We start from the raw sequence: 21,087 nt of genomic DNA on the forward strand, positions 1-21,087 counted from the left end.
TCATAACCCTTGGCATGTCAGATAAATGGGCTCAAAAGTAATGGGAAATTGGGAGAAAGCAGTGTCTGAGATTTCTGCAGCCAGTTCCAACCAGTCCGATTGTGCTAAGTGAAAACTGTCCTTCATGACTTGAGCTCTAAGTTGTACATATTATCTTAGGAGGCTCAGGGGTGGCGGGTGGCGTGTATCTTTAAGATTAAGCATGACTTTGGTAGGAATAGAACTTTAGTCCTAACCTGCACGTAAGGGGGTTGATGATACCAAATACATTTGGTGTGTATTTTTAATGTGCTGTCTGCCCCGTCTTCAGCAGAGATTCTGCCTTGCTCTAAATTAACAGGCGTCTCTCTGGGGTCCACCCTCCGCGTGGGATCCTCTTAGAAGGAGGCCCATCTTGGAAGTACGCCGGAAGCCCCCAGACTTGAGTTCTAGGCTCCGTGGTCCTCGTGCACGAGGCTGTGACTGCCTGGCCTCACTGTGATGGAAATGGAAGATGAATTATCTTCAGCCCCGCATTGTGTTTTGAAGTTCAAACCAGGATTAGCCGACCCTGGAGGCGATTTTAAGCAAGCGTCTTCATGTGTTCCTTTTATCTTAATGTTTGTCACTAAAGTGTTGGGAAAACTCTGTTCCTATCTGTCATTCATATAAAAGATCTGATAGCCCCACTTCTGATCATTGAAACCCCTCAAGACCTCATTAAATTAGAACTCCATCTGTCCAGATCGGAGTGAAGAAATTCCCTCGCTGCTTCTCCATCACTCCCTCCACCTCCCTCTTTCTTCCTTGGCTCATCTTACATAGATGGCACCCCTAAAGCTTTGGATTTTTTTCAGTACAACTAGTTTCTAACTTGCACATTTGGATTTCAGCCTGCCTTTTCAAAGCAAATGATGGCCACAGACCCCTCGAGCAGCTGCCACAGGGGCTGTGTTCCCCTCTCTCCCCTTTCCAGATAGCTTTCTACTTTCTTTCTGCCCCATCAGCTCGAGGATGGCTGAGAATAACAGTGACTTAATATCTATGGGTTATAACTGGTGATAGGTCCCAGAGCACTTGACGTCTTTCATCTCCTTTAGTCCTCACAGCTCCCATTTTGCTCATGAGAAAGTAGGAGACTTCCAAGGGTTACATCATAGTTCCCAGGTCACATAGCTCATGACCCCAAATCCAGTGATGGTTTGACTCTAAAATGCTCCCTGTCGGGACAAAAGGGAAGAGCCGTCTGGTCTGCCTCCTCACCACCTCCCCAAGCCATGGGAATACCTACCACCAGTTACTTGGGGTTCCAGATAGCAGAGCTTCAGTAAGGAATATGCAGTACAGTCCCCCAGGCTGATTGCATCTCCTGGGAGAAATGTCATAAGAGCTAAGTTAGGTTTTATGGCACCAAATTAAATGAGATAATACGTGTAAAAGAACTTTGTAAAACTTTTCCAGTGCTTTGTGCTGTGGCCTGGGGATCTAACTGCTTTTCAATGGAAATACTGAATTTTTGTAATATGGTATTTAACATCCTCTCTTGTGCTTTTTAAAACCAATATCCTCATGAACTATCAGGTCACTTGAATTGGCTTGACACAAGCGTGCATGATCTTTGCTTACAAGAGCGACAGCTTAAGCGTAGTCTCCCTTCACTTCTTGGCAGCGCCCCATCATCTCCATCTGCTGGGGACACCGGGACTCGTGGCTGCTGATGGCATCAGGACCAGCCCTGTACGTGGTCCGTGTGGAGCACCGCGTGTCCGGCCTGCAGCTGCTGTGCCAGCAGGCCATTGCCAGCGCCCTGCGAGAGGACAAGGACGTCAGCAAGCTGACCCCGCCCCCCCGCCTCTGCTCCCACCTCCCCACTGCCTTCATCCCCACCATCAAGGTGTGAAGCCCTTCCACTCACCTTCTCCTCCTTCCTCACTCGTGCTGGCTGCCTGTTCCCGAAGGCTCGCCAAGAGGAGGGCCGAGACAAGGAACACAGGCGAGAGTCCCAGAGCAGGAGCACAGAAGTCACGTCTGCTCCTCTGCAAGATGAAGGTGTGCGGCTCCGCAAAGTCCCACCTCGGTCTCCCACGCACGCAGTCTGTCCCTAGCATCACCCTTAGTGTCCACAAGAGAGTCACCTTGTGTGATAGGCATTAGCTTTCTCATGGCAGAGGCAGTATCCCGAGCGTGGCTGCCGTTGTCGTCCTGATGATCAGTCTGCCTTGTTCAGTCCTGACTCCCTGGCAGATGCTGCCGTTATCCCCTCTTGAGAAAGCAGGAAACGCGTTCTTAGAAGTGAGGGACTTGCTCTGTGGCTCGTTAGGGGAACGGTCAGGATGGGACCCTGTCAATCCCGGGGCCTGCTCTCCTCATCACTGTGCGGAGGGGCGGCCCTCACCCAGCCCTCGCTGTCAGCGTCCTCTATGCTGACTGGAGCTTGAGAACTGGTCTGTCGCTGTGGTGGTATGTGGACTGGACCTGCCTGTGGCTGTTCCAGTGTGGGTTCCCCGTTCCCTCTGGCCCTCCGCACGTAGGTTGCTTCCTGTGTTCTCTTTTTTGTTTTCTGTCTCTGCTTCTAAGTATCAGATTGACTTCTTGGTTAATTTTTTCCTAAAACATCCGAGTTTTAGAATCTGTTGTGATATTTTCTTCAAGTTGCTTTACACTCTTGGTTCCACACCAGTGATTCTGGACCCTGGCTGCTCGTTAAAATCGCCTGGGGAGTTTTTAGAACACACACGTGCCCAGGCTCACCCCCACAAGATTCCAGTTCCATCGTCTGTGGTGGGATCCGGGCTGAGGTCTCTGAAAGCTGCCAGGAGGTTGTGACGTGCGCCCAGAGTTGGGAGTCATTGTCCCGCACCGCAGAGTTAACCCTCCCCGAGCCGCCAGCCAGTGCTCCGCCAGGGTAATCAGTGATGTGCACGCTCTTTTCTCTCCACGTCCTGCCTCCAGCCCCCGATTCCGGACCCCGACAACACGCGCGACTTTGTCAGCTGCCCCTCGGCCGGCAACGAGCGTCTGCGCCGCACCGTGAAGCGCACAGAGCGCGGCCCGGAGGTGGGCGGCCCGTGCCACACGCTCTGCCTGGAGCACCCGGGCGGGCTCGTGCGCGTCCTCGAGGGGCGGCGCGTCAGCCAGCTGCGGCCGGAGCTCGTCATCACGGACCCGCGCTCAGACAGCAACGCAGGGGGGCGCCTCGCCAGGGACTGCAGACCCCTCTCGGGGGGTGCGGACTGGTATTCCTGACTGCCCACGCAAAGGTAACGCCTATCTGTGAACGTTTGGCTAGCGTGGAACATCCCTGAAGCTACTCCGTTTCCAAAATCCTGCTGAAGTTACCGATTCCCTAAGTGGACTTTCCCACGGGTTTTTAAGAGCGCTCCTGAGGCTCCGTGTGGCTGGGGCTGTGGGGGGAGGAGACATCGGCTGTCATCAAGGGGAGGCTGGCACGGGCCTTTTGGGAATGGCAGCCTCCTCTTTCAGTTATTTGTCAGGTATCCACTGAGGGCCTGAATGTGCTGTTGAGACCGTCAAAACAGTAGTGAGATGCCGTCGCTGCCCCCCAGAGCGAGTGACAGGATTAAACGCTTCAGACCTTCAGCCTGCTCCTCAGCCTCCTGCGGGGATCCTGCTTCTGCGCTCGCTAAGCCACCCTTAGCTGCTTTTTAGCTGATGACCAAGGAGACTTTCTTGCTGGTCCGTAAAGATTTCGCATGACAGTCACTCCCTCCTTCTAAAGACTCTCCTATGCCAATCTTCATGACTCCGTTGCCGTATTCAGGGGGCTCACTGCACACCTCTCTCTGGGACCCTAGAGTGTGAGCCTCCAGGGAAGGGACTTTGCTCTTTTTGTTTGTAGTCACAGTCGAGGCCTGTGGCCTCTGTCAGCAGTACCTGCCAGCTCAAACGTTCCCCCGCCTCCCTGTGAAATCTTGCCCATCACCTAGAGCAGAGCGAGCAGCTGTCCCCTCTGTGCCCATCGCCCCTCAGTCAGTTGAGCTGCTGGTATCCCTCGGGGCACACAGTCCCTGAATCCTGAGGGCCCGGAGGGAGGGAACTGAGTCATCTTTGTACCCCCAGTGCCTGGTAAGCGCCTGACCGTGGGACAATGTGGGTTGAATTAGATTTGTTTTCATTAGTTCATACTTGTTCTCTCCACTTCCCATCTCCTGTTCCCTCTCCCGCCCGTTAGACTGGCCTCTGCCCCCATTCTGTCCCTGAAGCCGCTGCGCCGTGCAGCATCACCAGTTAGCCGAGTGTCACGTGCAATGGGCTTTTTCAACCTTGGCCTCACTTGCCCACCTCAGTATTTTACAGTCGATCCACTTGCTGTCTGCTTTTCTTTATTGGAATGCTCCGCATCTGTAGCAACATTCTGCTGTCAGTGTTACCGTGTAAAATTGAAAGCAGTGAAACTATACTTTAAAAATTGGATATTAGTCAGTTATTTCGTCTTTTGAGTCATGTGATGACCTGGGACCAAGAGCAGGGAGAGCGAGAAGAATTGGAGGCTGGTAGGGAGGCAGGTGGAAAGGAGGGAGAGGGAAGATTCAGAAGGAAGGAAGGCAAAGTGAGAGAAGCCAGAGAGCAGTGCACGTGAACTTAGAAGGAAGTTGCAGTTTCAGGGGAAGAGAGAAGACAGGAGCCATGGCGGTTAGAGATGACTGATGGGGGGACTTGGGAAAGGTCCTGAACCTGAGGGCGCATCGCCGGTTCTCAGCGGGGTCATTGTCTCTAAGGTTCCTCCCGTGTATGCAGTTTTATAAAACCTATGCTCGGATTCAGTGTTGACGGGAAGTTATGTGAAGAGCTTGCTTCTGTTCCCCCGCTCCTGTGCGTCAATTTCCCACTGAAGAACAGGACAGAAGCAGCGGGGGCTGTGCTGTAGGGACAAGGCTGCAGCCTCCTAGGACCTTGCTTGTGTGGACCTGACCTGAGCGTCCCAGCCTGCTTCTCCGTAGTGGTCACATTTGTCAGCTCCTCCCAACACAGGCTGGCCCGGTTGCTAACAGGCCTGTGGGGAAGGAGGTGTTGTGTTTTTATAATGAAAAGGCTGTAAAGCAAAGCAGATAGGCGGGACGTATTGAGTGCCTGCCTTGTACACGGTCCTCGGGTCTCCTGTGGTTGTGAAGCAGTGCCGGGGCATCTCTGCTTTCAGGGAGTTCATGATCCCTTTTGGGTGAAAGACAACTTAACACTTGAAAATTTCAATAAAAAAGTCAAGATTTAAATACCTCGAGACAAAAATAGACGATGTGTCACAAGGCAGAACATGACTAATTTCCAACCGAGTGGTAGACGTAACCTGGTTCAGAGAGGAGAGGGTTCCTGACTTTGAGAAGCCAGGACTTGCTCATCGTGAGAAGCTGATGAACTCTCTCAGTCCTCCATGTCGTCGTTTCTCAGATGTGGTCCATGGGCCACCTTCCCGCAGATTGCCTGGGATACTTACTTGAATCCAGGTTCCTAGGCCTGCCCCTTAGATTGGTTCAGCACGTTGGAGACGACGCCTAGAAATCTGCAACTTAGTGGAGGCCCCAGGGGATTGCTATGCTCTGAGGTTTTTGATCCCCTGTTGTAAATGTCCCCCAAGTAACTTAACAAATGTGTTTCTCAGAATTACCAGTGTGCGTTTTATAATACATAGCATGAATCCCAATAATTTTTGTTTAGCAAAAGTTCACAAATTTTCCAAAGGAAATCTTTAGTCAGAGCTTGCTATGGACTGAATTGTGTCCCCCCCCCAAATTCACATGTTAAAACGCCAATCCACAATGTGACTGTATTTGGAGATAGAGCTTTTAAGGAAGGTAGGGTCCCAATGGGATAGGATTGATGGCCTTATAAGAAAAGGAAGAGGGAGGGGCTGGCCCGGTGGCGCAAGCGGTTAAGTGCGCGCGCTCCGCTGCGGCGGCCCGGAGTTCGCTGGTTCGGATCCCGGGCGCGCACCGATGCACTGCTTGGTAAGCCATGCTGTGGTGGCGTCCCATATAAAGTAGAGGAAGATGGGCACAGATGTTAGCCCAGGGTATCTTCCTCAGCAAAAAAATAAAGAAGAGGATTGGCATCAGATGTTAGCTCAGGGCTGATCTTCTTCACAAACACAAAAAAATTTCTATCCTAAGGGTTTGGCCTAAAGAGTGGCAAAAAGCTAAAAGCAGATGGAAGGGCCTGCAGTGTCATAGATAAAAAACCCTGCCTTGCTGGTCCTGACCCTGCCACCGAGGGCTCTGTAACCTCAGAATGTAACGTTGATCCATGACCTGGAGACCAGTTTCCTTGTCTATGAAGTTAAAGGGTGGAGCAGATCTTCACTAAGATCCTTCTAGCTCTAAAATTCTTGATGCTGTGTGAAATGATGGTCTAATGTACGTGCAGATACGTACCTGCCCAGATTGTAAACACATAATGCATTGTGCAGTTGGTAAACCAGTGTATTCACCACCCAGTTGAAGATAAAGAATATTTCCATCATCCCGGAAAGTTCCCTTGTACTTTTTCCCATTCGATACCCACTCCCTAGAGTAACCACTGCTCTAACTTCTGTCAGCATAGATGAGTTTTGCTTCCTCTTGAGCTTCATATAAATGGTGTCAGACCACATGTCCTATTTTCTTATTTGGCTTTTTTTAATCAACATAATGATTGTGAGACTCATTCATGTTGTTGCGTGTATCAACAGTTTTTCTTTTTTGCTCTGTGGAATTCCATTGTAATGAATATACTACAATTTGTTTATTCCGTTTACCAATTGAATGTTTGGTAGTTTCCAGTTTGGGGCTATCATGAATAAAACCATTGTAGACATTCTTCTACAAGACTTTCTATGGACGTATGCACTCGTTTATCTCAGGTATATGCTTAGGAGTGCGTTGTAGGGCCACGGGGTAGACGTATGTTCAACTTTATTGGAAACTGCCAAACAGTATTCCAAGGTGCCTGTCGTACCATTTTAAATTCCCACCAGCAGTATATGAGAGTTCTAGCTGCTTCCATCTTCACCTACAGAGTATTGTCATTTTTTAAAAATAATTTTATCCATTCTGGTAGGTGTATAGTGGTATCTCATGGTAGTTTAATCCTAATATCTTCAATGATTGATGATGCTAAGCAGCTTTTTATGTTTATTGGCCATTTGGATATCTTCTTTTGTGAAGTGTCTGTTCAAGTCTTTTGCACCTTTTTTTTTGTGAGGAAGACCAGCCCTGAGCTAACATCCGATGCCAATCTTCCTCTTTTTGCTGAGGAAGATTGGGCCTGGGCTAACATCCATGCCCATCTTCCTCTACTTCATATGGGACACCGCCACAGCATGGCTTGATAAGCAATGGGTCGGTCCACACCTGGGATCCAAACCTTTGAACCCCGGGCCACCAAAGCGGAGCACGTGAACTTAACCACTACACCACTGGGCCAGCCCCTTGCCCATTTTTTATTGAGTTGTTTTTCTCTTATTTAGAGTTGTAGGAGTTTTCATGTATTCTGGCTATGAGTCCTTTAGCAGATATATGGATTGCTGTATAGTCTAATGTGAATTTCTTCTTTTATGATTAGCACTTTTCGTGTGCTGTTTAGGAAATGCTTTTGTCCTATTTTGTCTACCCTAAGATCATGAGACATTCTTCTATTCTCTTCTACAAGCTTTATAGTTTTAGCCTTCACACTTAAATCTCAGATTAATTTACACCTCAGATTAATTTTTGTGTATAGTCTGAGTTAGGGGTAAACGTTCATTTTTTTCCCATATAGATATCCAGATATCCAGCAATCTGTTCGATTTATTTTTTTCATCTTTATTCTAGGCTTGTTAAAATTACAAATAAAATTATGAACTTTTCTACACTTCTACAGTGTTTTGGCTTTTCCCATTGCTTAAGGAGAAGAGGCCATTTAATACATAAGCAACCAAATCTTTCACCTGTAAATGTCCCTGGAAAGCTCCCGGATGTTGCGGTCTCTGGAGCTGGTCCTCTTTCCTTCCGTCTTTCTCAGTGTTGAGTGCCCCTACGCAGCAGCCAGGCCAGTTGTCCTCGCTCAGAGCTTTAACCAGCTCGGTCCCCCTGTCCTCCCACACTTTGGGAGCCCTAGGTGTCTTATCAAGCTCTCAAGCAGTATCTGTGAGGCTTAATGCTTTTCTTTCAGGGAATGTCATCAACCTTACCATATTCACTTTTATAACACTCTCTTTGGGGTAGACTGCCGTTAAACACATGTGTCCCCATGTTATAAACAAAGGAACTGAGGAACAGAGATATAACATAGGATCAAAAGGCAGCAGAAAAACTTAGATCCACTGATCTGATGTCAATATTGCAGGGGGGAGATGCTAGGTAAGTCTGTTGAAATCCCAGCACTGTGTTAGGAACTGTAACGCCATTGTGGACTTAGGTGAGAAATGCCTCTTCCACCCGCCACTTTCCTCAGGACGAATTTTGCGACCCCTGGCAGAAGACATGTGGACGATTCCAAACTTACTATTAGTCAGTAGAAAGTTTTCAGTAGAAAGTTAATTCTCTGAGGTTCTTTACAAATGAATCACTCGATTGAACCTCACTATATTGTTGAATATATATTATTCGATATGCAGTTCTGTCCTTCTTTCCTCGTGTTCATAAGGCAGAAGCAGGCGGGCGGGGCCTGGGTAAATTAAGGGACGTGGCCCCTGGGAGTGGCACATCCACCGTGACTGGTGGACAGTGAAGGGAGTGCCAGGAGTGCAGGCGCTGCCCCCACCGGGGCGCCTGACCCTCGGGGCCTTGCCTCCGCAGGATCAACATTGAGGCTCGGAAGTCCCCCAAGCTGTCCCGGGAGGCACAGGAGATCTCCAGGTCTCCACGGTTGCCGATGCGCAAGCCCTCCATTGGCTCGCCCAGCCTGACGCGAAGAGAGTTTCCCTTTGAAGACATCACTCAGGTAGTGTCGGCTTTCGGGTGGTCCCCCAATCCAACGCTCCGCTCCCCTCCTCAGTGTGTGCCTGATGGCCGCTGAACCCTCGGTCCCCCCTCTCCGTGCCTGTCACTGCAGTTGCAGACACGGGCGTAGAGAACCAGAGCCTGTCTGCCCTCCTCCATGCCCCGTCACCTCCACATCCCGAGGGGCCTTCTTCCCACCTCGGGCATCCCCCTGTTGCCACAGGAATCTCCTCACAGGTAGCTCTGGTTGAGACACAGCCACACTTCTCACCTCTGCTCCCTCAAGCCGCTTCTGACCCTTCAGTGACTCCAGTGTCGGCAGGAGCCAATCCCTGGTGACAGCCCCACTGCCTGGCCTGGCCTGTCTTTCCCTCCTGTCCTCCTCGACACCCCCTCCTCTCCAGGTGCCAGAGCCACACTGTTGACTCACCTCTTCCCGCCTTTGTGCCTTTGCCCTGCCTGGGTAACCCGCTCCATCTCCTCACCCTCCTTTCTGCCCACGTGCTTCCAGATAGAACTTCCCCTCTGTCGTGAAGGCTTCCTCCCCTGGCTCAGCCACAGTAATCCCAGAGCATCTTGTTTGTAACTCCCTTAGGACATTTCTCAGTCACTTCCTTGTATATAAATAATTACAGGCCTTCTCTCCTCCATTAGGTTCTAAGCTCTTTGAGGAGCTGTATTTTATTCATCTTTATTATTGCCCTTCCACACACACACACACACTCATGCATGATTTGGGCATAGTGATAACTTCTTAAATTTTTAAAAATTTGATTGAATAAGAAACAGATAATTGGGTAGTTTTGGGATATACTGGTATCAGTGCAGCTGATGTTTCCAGGAGAAATATCAAGGATGAAAATGGGTTCAGAGCCAGGTGCTCTCTCTGGTTCAGTGACTGGGAGGAAGGAGAGGTAAAGAAAAAAGTGCCCAAATCACTTTTGTGCCTTTTTAACCTACACACATGTGGACACACCGGGACACACCCGCCCCCACTCCCAACCTGAGAATGACAGCTCGCTGAGCCACCACTTGCAAATGGGTGCCTGACATGCTGTAGGCAGCTACTGGTCTTAAAAACAGTGGAATGACAGAGAGTGAATATTTCTGGCAGTGCCCACGTGTGGCTTTTTAAGCAAAAAGTGTTAACGTCCTTACTTCTTGAGTGATCAATAGAAAATATGGAAATAGATTGTGATTTTTCTCCTTTTTTTTCCCACAGCACAACTATCTTGCTCAGGTCATGTCTAATATCTGGGGAACCAAATTTAAGATTGTGGGCTTGGCTGCTTTCCTGCCAACCAACCTCGGTGCAGGTAAAAACTGCGTCCTGTTCTCTTCCCACTGTCCCGGTTGGAACTCAGGCTGAATAAGCAATTTCAACCTTTGGTGGCCTAATGTAGAAAATGCGCTCTTATGACACCAAAAGATGAGCATGTATTTTACCTCCAAAGTTTGACTGTAGCCACTCTGATTTCACAAAAATTAGAATTATCACTCAAATTCTTTTTTTGCCACTGGTGTTTTCGTTTTTTTATACAAGCCCTGACTTACAAAAATGACAAAATAGCCGAAATCTCTATCAAAGCTCTTATAGGCTTCTGGTTACTTTGATTTCTGGTCTTTTACTGTGGACAGATTTTGGTACCAGTGTCTTTAGGTTCTTGAGTCAGAAGAAACTCCTGAAGAAAGTCAAGAAGAAAGTGTTCAAGACCTTAAGAAGAAGTTGGCTGACTGTTAGTACAGTTCTTAGTGGTAAATCTTTTTGGATTTCATTTCTAAGTACCAGATAAATATCCTCTCCATGAGAAGTTTGAGACATCGAGGAAAATGGAACCCAGGGAGAACCAGGCTGGGCAGAACCCAGAATTTGCCTTCTCTTTTGTATCTGCTTGAATGACTGACGTGTCATATTTACTAGGGGACCGTGAAGGAGTGAAATGACAGAAGGTCCTTTTCAAAGCAGCTTCATCCTAATGGCCACATCTCTGTGTGGGCTAAGGGCCTGTGTTGTCCCCCACCTTGCTACATTGCCTGATCATCTAACACGCACACGTCTCTCTAGAAGGCCAGCTTAGCCAGTGGGGTTCACCGATGGCTGGTGGCCCCATCTTGAATGTGGTCTGTGTAACCTACCAAAAATAGTTTTTGAAAAATTCTGGATCTGCCCATTAGAGTTGTTTCAGACACAGTTAGATCTTTTAAAACAAATAGTTCTTGCAAAGCAGATGTTAAAAAGACCTGTTGCTGTGTATGCATCTTCAGAGACATTAAATGGTGCTGCATTTGGATTTTTCATTTTGAGGTTTCTCAGCTCAAAGGAAAAAAAGAATAAAAGTAAAACATAAAACTGACTTAGAAAATAACAATAGACAATCCATTCACATAATGGAAAGAAATCTCTCATGTTTTCAACAGCCGGGAAACCCTCTCATGACCACAAAAGCCTGCTCTTCAGTAATTCAGCAGCACCCTCATGATATGTATGGTGATTCTAATAACCACTGTGTGAGAGGCATGGTTACCCCACACCTGTAATCTGAGAATTTAGCCATCTGCCTACAGCAAATGTTGACAAAAGGAATGGACGTGCACCTATGCTCAACGGGTCTTCTCATTCTGCCCTTAGTTCTTGGATGTTGAGTGGATCCATAAAGAAGTCAAGGAGGACCTTAAGATGGGAGGGCCTGTATTAGGAATCTCAGTGCCCAAGACAAAAGCTTGGTGTGTGACTGCGGTGAAATCATTGTCCTAATCGTTGACCTTTTTAAAAAGAGCGTTTTCATTTGTCAAGCTAAAAGAATTTTCCACATGATTCTACTAGAGAGAAGAAATTAACTCTGGGATTCTAGAGGGTTTGTTACATATGGCGCCCTATTAAATAATCTTTGACACTCTGTTAGATTCAAAAAGTGAGTGCTGTTGGATATTTTATATTGAATAATTGGATAATTACATTGAATAATTTGTTTCCTTCAATTAGAATGATCAGGCTCATGAAATTTTTGTGTTTTTAATTTTTTGCATTTCTTAATTTTAAAAATGTGGAATAAATTCAAAATTCAAAAGATTTAAAAGAATATACAGTAAAAATCTTTCTTATCCTCACCCCCAACCACCTAGTTTTTTTCCCTGGAGGCAACTGATATTATTTTTTACATCCCTCCTGAGATTTTTAATTTTACATCCTTTTGTCGATCTGAACGACAAAGAATAGCACTTTAATGCATTAATTCTTAAGCTATATGGAACCATCCAGAATTTTTGAGACAAAATTCAAACTCTCTTTTGTGGGCAAGAGAGAGGAAAACATGAATAAGACCTGTAACGACCCCTGGCGTGGAAAAGGCGTCTCAGCCCACTCAAGCCCAAGGAGCAGCCTTACGACGGTGCTTCAGAGCAGAAGGCCTGGAGCTGTGGGAGTGCTGGCCAGTCAGCCACCAGGCTGTGAGGTGACAGCCTCGCAGGTAGAACTTGGCTCATCTTAATAAAAAATAAGAATAGGAATAATTAAAGAACCTCTACATATCTCACAGCAAAGAGTATTAAACATAAGAGAAAGTTGACGGGACAGTTTCATCCTGATTTTAACCTATTGTGAAACTTAAATTCAGATTCATTATTTTTCAACTTGTTTTGTCTTCTCTAAATATTTTAGTTGCAGTCTAGGCCTTCTCTTAAAGGTCCCTGTTAATGAAATTAAATCTTAGCATTTAAAGAAACTGTGTGGAAGTTCTCCGCGATTCTCTATCCTGAGCATGAAACTGGAAGTCAGGAAGCCCAGAATCCAGTCCCGAATACAGCCCGAGTGTCATTGCTGCTCCCCGCGTAGCTGCCCTCCAGTAGCTGCTTGACTGCCCCCTGAGCTTGGCTCTCTGGTTATCACAACTGTTTCCACCAAGTTATCCTGGTGATTGCAAATGGGATTTTTAAAAAATACATTTGTCATAACCCAGCTCATTCTAAAAAGAATTTGTCTAAGATAGGTTTTTAATTCTGGGCTAGACTGAGAATTTGTTGTTCCCGAATCCAGTCCGTGGCCGGGGTGGCCAGTTGTGCGCCAGGGGAGGTGGAGGGCTGATCTCAGAGTCTCCGGCCTTGCCCACGCAGGTCACCCCACATCTCTTCCCATGACTGTTGATGCCTTGGCTCTCCTCTGGCTTGTCTCTATTAACCGTGCTTTCCTCCTCCCACCAGTAATCTATAAAACCAGCCTCCTGCATCTCCAGCCGCGGCAGATGACCATCTATCTCCCAGAGGTCCGGAAGATTTCCATGGAGTATGTTAATTTACCTGTCTTCAACCCGAATGTTGTCAGTGAAGATGAGGATGATTTACCAGGTGTGTTCACACATCAACTGGTTTGTCACGAGCCCTCTGTTAGTGGGTCGCGACGGGGACAGAGTGGTAAGTAGTCAAGAATGCCAACATGTCAGTCCGTGCCTGCTGCCTCGGTTTGGAAAAGGTACAACTTCCTCAGTAAGGTTGGTGGGTGTGGTGGCGTGTCACTGGAGAAAGGTCACCTACTGTCACTGGTTTGGGGAGGAGGGGAGCTACCAGAGCAAGGACGATGAGGTGGCCGTGATGGCTCATGATCACAGAGCACTTCTACCATCTCACTTTATCCTCTCGGTAGTCCTCTTAGTCATATGCCCAGATAGGGAAGTTAACAGGACTCATCAGGACTCAGTCAAGTCGGGACTGAAACCCAGTCTCACTGACCCCAGGCTAGCCCTCATCCTTTCAATCCCTGCTTAGAGAATGGCATCTCCCTGTGGTGCCACAGAGCCCAGTTTCTCAAACCTGCCCCACCTCCGGGGCGGAACATCTCTCTCCTAATGTGCAGAGTGTGTCTCAGTGCATAGAGGCCAGGTCTGAGTTCAAGGTCAAAGCTGGTATAAGTTTTTAAAATCTCAACTTACAAACATTCAGATCCATAGCATCTTAATTTAAGTCTTTTCTACTGGGGGAATCCTATTTTGATTATTAGAATGATTTCTAAGTAGTCCACCAATTATTTATATGTAACTATTCTCAAAAAAGTCCACCTGCAATTTTATAAATATAGAGGCTCCTCTACTTAGAACCAAGCAAGGTTCTGAAAGCCTCTGGCTTCTGAGCCAGAGGAACCGTACACGGCCACTGACTCCTCCTGTATCTTGTCATTCTCAAACGAGGGGCTCTGGACCTCACCGTGGGATGGGGAGGGACACGCGTCCCAACTCGGGCTCTGAACTTGGGGGCGTTGTTGACCTTCCTTCAGCCAGATTTCTGCGTGTAAAATTATTCTACTGTACTTTCTGACAGTAGCCGTCTTTGGTTCTCTGATAGGTATACTTTCTCCTCATGGGTGGAGCAGATGTTCTGGACTAATGGGCGAGGTTTTGCAACCCCATAAACCTGCAGTTTGGTGAAATCTCACACATGAGCTTTATAGCAGCTCTCCTGCTATTTCAGAACCTTGGATTTAGAAGTGGCTTTCACACTTTCCCCTTAGCGCCCTCCGTTCTCCCGGAATGTGGCTAATCTAGCTCTCTCGTGCTCAGCTGTTGCGGCTGTTGTCGTCACTGTCTGTGCTTCCCAGAGAAAGGAGGAATGATTTGTCTCAGGGCTTACACATACTGCTGGTGACGCAACAGAGAGACTCTCCTTCGGCGGGGAAGATGCCTGCCCTCAGTACTCCATACGGAGGAGAGAGCATCTGGAAGAGGGATCTGAACAGGAATCATAGAAAACTTGAGACAGGACCTAGATTCTTGCAGCCAGGGGACAGTCACGTCTCAGTGGAGGACCCCAGGGAAGGGGGATGAGTCTGTCACAGGCACGAAGGGTGGGCTTAGCTTTTGATGGACTACTGGCTTCCCTCTGTAGTTCTGGTGAAAGGTCAGCCAGCCTGTGCAATTTCCTGTTAATGCCTGTTTCCTGCGCACGTGCTCATAGTCACGTGGCACTTAGGTCCAGATGAGCAGACCTCCAGTGCTCTGTGGGCTCTTTAGAAAGGGCAGTACTGAACAGTGGCGCTGAGGCCCTGCGTGTGGTCTGCAGATGATTGCTCAAACGCACACTCCATTAAACTCCTCCTGTGTGCAAATAGGGTGGATTTACAGGGTTTTAATCAGTGTGGCTCTAACTTATATACTGTTTGAAATGCTAAAAAGCAGTAAAGTTAGGAAATGATCCTTCCCCTCATATGCAGATCTGCCAAAGGATTCTTATCATTGGTTTCTCTACTGCATTTGACATGGTTCTATTTACAGAAAATTAATTTACGTACAAATTTCAGCTACACATCTGCCCCACGACACTTCCCACACTAACCAATCCAAAACCCTGGATAAACCTACTCAGAAGCCTAGGCATTGAGTCCTCAGTGGAGTTTCATACTGTACCACTGCCCTCCTCTTGCATAAGAATGGGCCGTTTTATGACCATCATGAGTAAAAAGTGTCCTTAAACATTTATTTGCCATAGTACCATTCAGACACGTGGCACCACACTCAGAAGGTTCAGAAGTATTCATTGAAATGCTCTGACAATGCCCTTAGCTCCAGAGCCCACCGATTGCCAGTGTCCTTCCAGAAACTTCAGAGAAGCTTTGTGTAACTTGAAGGAAGGGTCCAGCTTTCCCCACGCAAAGGCATGTGTTTGTAGGAATTACAGTTTATACGTAAAAGGCCTAGATGAGTTGCTTATTCTGACCCAGTTTCATGGCACTGTTTTGTAAGCAGTTGGTTTTTCTAATCTTCCAGTGACGGGAGCATCTGGCGTGCCTGAGAACAACCCACCGTGTACCGTGAACATCCCCATCGCGCCCATGCACAGCTCAGCTCAAGCTACGGCCCCCACACAGAGCATAGGACTGGTGCAGTCCCTGTTGGCCAATCAGAACGTGCAGCTGGACGTCCTGACCAATCAGACCACGGCCGTGGGGGCAGCTGAGCACGCAAGTGACAGTGCCAACCCATACGCAATCTCCGACCGCTACTCCAACCCCGGACAGGTGATCTTCGGAGGTGTGGAGATGGGCCGCATCATTCCGAACCCCCCTCAGCTGTCCCTGCCGCCGCCAGCACAGGGGGCCATCCAGCTGTCGGTGGTGGACCACGGAGACCAAGACCACGAGCACCTGCAGAAGCCAGCCAAGGCCCTGCGGCCGGTGCCGCAGCTGGCCGCCGAGGGGGACGCCGTGGTGTTCAGTGCCCTCCAGGAGGTCCAGGTGGCGAAGATGAGCCCCCACCGCCCTACCCAGGAACCATCCCCGCCGCCCCCACCACGGCAGCGCCGCCGCCCCCGCTGCCGCCCCCACAGCCCCCGGTGGACGTGTGCTTGAAGAAGGGCGACTTCTCGCTGTACCCCACAGCGGCGCACCATCAGCCGCCCCTGGGCTACGAGAGGATCACCACCTTCGACAGCAGCGGCAACGTGGAGGAGGTGTGCCGTCCCCGGACGCCGATGCTCTGCGCCCGGAACACCTACACCCTCCCCGGCCCAGGCAGCTCGGCCACCCTGAGGCTCACGCCACCGAGAAGAAGGCCCCCCAGCCCTGCACCAGCGCGACCCTGAACCGCCTGACGGGGCCGCGCTACTCCATTCCACCGGGGGCCCCGCCCCCGTATCCCGCCGTCGCCGGGACGCTGGGCCCGGCCCGGCCGCGGCGCAGAGGCCGGACAGCAGCCTCATCCACGCCGCGCTGCGCAGGAACAACCGCGAGGCGGCGCTGCGGGCGGCGCAGCTGGCCGAGCCCCCGCGCGCCCCGCCGCAGCCGCCGGCCAAGCCCAAGGGCGCAGCGCCTTTCCCCGCGCGGCCGCCGCCCGCCCTCTACACCTGCAGCCAGTGCAGCGGGGGCGCCGCCGGGCGCGCCGATCAGGGCGCGGGCGCATGCGGCCGGCACGTCCCCGCTGTCCCCGCAGTCCTCCTACAGCCCCCTGAGCCCGCCCGACGGCGCCCGCGAGCGCGCCCACTATGTCTACTCGGCCTTCCCCGAGGACGAGGCGCTGGGCCAGCACTGTCCAGTCGAGAAGCCCCTGCGGCACCCCGCGCTGCCCGAGGCTGCGGTGGCCGGGAAGCGGCCGCCCCCTTACCAGTGGGACCCCGTGCTGGGGGAGGACATCTGGGTTCCCCAGGACAGGACAGCACAGACTGCAGTGCCCAACCCCCTGAAACTGTCCCCTCTGATGGCAGGTCAGAGCCAGCATCTGGACGTGTCCCGAGTGCCCTTCGTCTCCCCCAAGTCGCCCGCCAGCCCGACTGCCACTTTCCAGACGGGCTATGGGATGGGAGTGCCCTACCCAGGAAGCTATAACACCCTCCCTTTGCCGGGAGTGCAGGCTCCCTGCTCCCCGAAAGACACCCTGTTCCAGACACAGTTTGCACAACAGGAGCCCGCCCTGATCCTGCAGCCCGCCTACCCGCCCCCCCCTACTGCCCCCTGCCCCCCATGTATCCAGGAAGCAGCACGTGCTCGAGTTTACAGCCGCCACCTGTCGCCTTGCACCCCTGGAGTTCCTACAGCGCGTGCCCGCCCGTGCAGAACCCCCAGGGCACGCTCTCCCTCAAGGCACACTTGGTGGTGGAGAAGCCCCCCGTGTCCCCACCACCCGCCCACCTCCAGAGCCACCTGGGCACAGAGGTGATGGTAGAGACCGCTGACAACTTCCAGGAAGTCCTCTCCCTGACGGAAAGTCCAGTCCCCCAGCGGCCGGAGACATTCGGGAAGAAGAGCCCGAAGCGCCTGGACAGCCGAGCGAGGAGGGAAACGTTCAGGCCACCACAGAGGGCGAGATGAGGAAGGAGGCTCGGACTCGGAGCGACTTGAATTCCCTGATCTCCAGCCCCCGCCTGGGGAGGGAGAAGAAGAAAGAGAAGAGTCAGAAAGACCAGCTGAAGTGGAAGAAGTTGAACAAGACGAACGGGTTCCAGGACAGCTGGGAGAGCGAGCCCGGGCTGGGCGTCAGCGGGGACGAGCTGGTGACCCGGAGCCAGGGCGGCCAGACGGGCTGGAAGGGCAAGCGCAGCCTGCGCGCGGCCGGCGAGCCGGAGGAGGCCAAGGGCCGCAGGGCCAGCGAGCGGGAGGACGGCCGGCCGCGCAGCCAGGGCTTCGTGCACGTCACGGCCAACAAGCAGCCGCTGTGGACGAGGCCACGCAGGGGCGCCAGCTGGACTTCGGGGGGCGGGTGACCCAGGAGTCTGCCAAGAACTTCCAGATGGAGCTGGAGGGGCGGCAGGTGAGAGCCTGGCCCGGGGCCACGGCGCGGCTGTCTCATCCTGACGGGCCTCTGGGGGCCTTTAAAGGGGGGGCGGGTATCAGTGCCTTGGCCTTGGAGGGGCGTTTCTCAAAAGGCCGCAGGGGAAATGTGGAAAACAGCTGGTGTCTCTCGGGGCCAAGTGGAGTTGTGATTTTCAGTGTACCCCTTGCTGTCTTGTCTTTATTTCTCATCAGAGTAACACATGCACTGATTTTTTAAAGTCAAAGGCTTCTACAAGACCCAAGAGGACCACTAACAGGCCCCTGCGCGCTCCCAAACCTCAGCCTCCCCCAGAGGGCGTGCTTCCACCTCTGTTGGCTTTTTTTTGGTATTTGCCACCATATTTGTAAAGAGCAGGGTGTCTACTCTTTGGTGATTTTTCAGTTTTCAGCATCGTGTATTGACTTCTTCCTGAGGAACGTGAGGGTTTGTTTTCTTCACCCCCACTCTCTGACTACACACACGTGAACTTTCCCTGCCCCCTTCCCAGTTGAATCAGTAGTCACTGGTCACCTCCTTATGCCAGTAAGTACCGTTCAGAGCTGAGCCATGTGATACGGTTTAATCACATTTCTTTTTTTATTGGATAGTGTTTTTTTTCCCCAGACATAATAATTACCCAGTTTTTGTTTGCTTGCTTATTTGCTAATTTCTCTGTGTATTTATTATTAAGTCATTCGCTGATTCCCTGGCAGAATGCAAATCTCCTCTTGGTGCAAACACATTGGGTAATTTGTCGGTTCTTCCTGCTCCAACCTGGAACGGTTGCCCCAGCCCTGCTGTGTAGCTACTGTTCTGGAACTACCCTCCTCCACCATCCTGGAATTCCCTTCACTTCTCCTATTTAAATCTCATTTTCATTAATTCACTCAACAAATGTTGATTGAGCACCTGCTGTGTGCCTGGCAATCCTCTGAGCCAGGAGTATGGCCCACAGGCCAGTCCGGCTGCTGCTGCTTTTTATAAATAAAGTTTTATTGGGACACAGCCACGCCCGTCCACTTAAGTATAGTTTATGGCTGCTTTCGCCCTACAGCAGCCGAGTTAAGCAGTTGTGACAAAGACCGTATGACCTACAAAGGCTAAAATATTATTGGCCCTTTACAGAGAGTTTGCCAGCCCTTACTCTAAGTGCTGAAATTAGATCGATGAGGAAAACAGAAAATCCCTATCCTGATGGAGTTTACAAAAATGGAAGAAAGACAATAAATAAGTGTACATAACATGTTGTATAATAATACAGTGTCACGTGGTCCCCATGAGTACTGAAATGACAAGGGCAAGCAGGCTCGGGAAAGAGGCGGTGGCGTTCTGTCCCTCTCTGAGTAGTGACATGGACAGTTGCAGTTGATATTTCTCTTCAGCCCCTTTTAGCCTGTAGATTCTTCTTCCTACTTGTTCTTCCTTTTTCCGTTTCCTGGATGAGGAAGCCCCTTCATTTGACCTGTGGAGCTTTCCATGCCCTGAAGTCTGCTCATTGTCTCCCCACTGCGTTAACATGTTCCTCCGCTCCTTTATTTCCACCACACTCGTAGTTAGATCGAGAAGCGTGATCAGAGTCACTTTTGTTGGCATCTCGCAGGCCGTGCTATCTGCCTCCAATAGGTGCTGCCCAGACCCGGCTGCCCTGTGTCCCGCCTTGTTTGTGCTTTAATGTCTTTGCTTCCCTCCCTCGCCCCCCAGGTGATGCCGTTTGGAAGGATCGACGGCAATGCGTACATCCTGGACTTCCAGTACCCCTTCTCCGCTGTGCAGGCCTTCGCCGGCGCCCTGGCCACCGTGACTCAGCGCCTGAAATGAAGAGACTGCTGTGCGGAGGAGGAGAGGGAGAGGAGCCTTTCCAGAGGGGCTTGATGGAGATGCTCGAGGAGCCCGCCCAGGCCCCAGGGGCTGGGGACCAGAAGACAGGAGCAGAACTGGAAACGTCTGTTGGGCCCGGGGCAGGCGCTGACCTTCAGTTGCTGTCGTTTGTTTGGGCTTTTATTCTCCTTTATTGTCTTTCTTTCTTCTTTCTTTTTAAACAAAAACAAAACACAGGAGAGTGGTATTTGGAAGCAAAGGGTGCGAGGCACCTGGTGTTCTTTCAGGAAACGTGGTTGCTGTGGGAATGTCCTCCTGGTGTGCCTGTGTGAGCTGCGGGACGAGGGGCCCTTCAGCAGAAACATGGACTGCCTTCTGGCCTGCTATTCTTTTAGACTAAGGAGTATGCGTGCTTTTCATTCTCCACAATGTCTAGCTTTTATTACTCCTCCAACATCACCACTAGTGTAAAAACGAAAAACTTTTTTAAAAGACACAAGCGAAAATCCTGAAGGTACAGGTTCTCTTGGGGGAACAACATTTAGTTCACACATATTCTGTTACTCCCCCAGAGGTGACTTGATTAATGAAGGGTGTTTTGGCAAATGCACTGTGTTTGACTAATAAAAGTAGGCTTTGTATGGGGGTGCTATTACCCAGTATAAATAGGCGTCGCTCATGAGGATGTAGGGGAAGGGACGGCAGGTGAGGAGGAAACTCCTGCACATGTATGCACGGGCGGTTCACGCAGCGTGACTTGAAATCGTACAAGGGCTGCGCTCCTCTTCGGAGGATGTTTACATTGAAGACTCCACTAGTTTTATAATATGTCACAATTCCGTAGGCTCAGTGACTCAGTATGATTGACTTCGGGAGAAGGTAGGAGACAGAAGTGGAGAGATCCCGGCGTGCGGTGGGGTAGCGATTTTCTCAGCTACCGCGGTGGCTAGTCTCTGGATGCCCACCAGCTGAGAAGCAGCCTTTATTCCCCCACCCCTTTTATTGTTTAATCTGGGAAATGCAGCAGTGGACATTTTCTCTCCCGTGAGATGACACTGTTCTACCCTTTCTAAAAAGGCTGATGATACCAATTGAAAGCCCTCCTTTCCTCTTCTTGGCTACATTGAAATGCAATTGACTAGAAATGGTTT

General features: G+C 50.3%; 1 protein-coding gene across 1 annotated transcript; it reads left to right on the top strand.

Moving 5' to 3' along the window:
• Positions 1-202: 202 nt before the first annotated feature.
• On the top strand, positions 203-19,936 carry LOC131402477 (tubby-related protein 4-like). Its single transcript, XM_058537210.1, is given in 15 exon segments — positions 203-211; positions 1,649-1,873; positions 2,932-3,215; positions 8,748-8,892; positions 10,114-10,207; positions 13,089-13,232; positions 15,641-16,117; positions 16,120-16,407; positions 16,410-16,529; positions 16,532-16,733; positions 16,735-17,303; positions 17,306-17,632; positions 17,635-18,021; positions 18,024-18,115; positions 19,820-19,936. Coding segments are annotated over 15 exon segments (3,480 nt in total).
• The last annotated feature ends 1,151 nt before the right edge of the window (positions 19,937-21,087 follow it).

The sequence above is a fragment of the Diceros bicornis genome, unplaced genomic scaffold (genome assembly GCF_020826845.1).
Source record: "Diceros bicornis minor isolate mBicDic1 unplaced genomic scaffold, mDicBic1.mat.cur scaffold_111_ctg1, whole genome shotgun sequence".
NCBI lineage: Eukaryota > Metazoa > Chordata > Mammalia > Perissodactyla > Rhinocerotidae > Diceros > Diceros bicornis.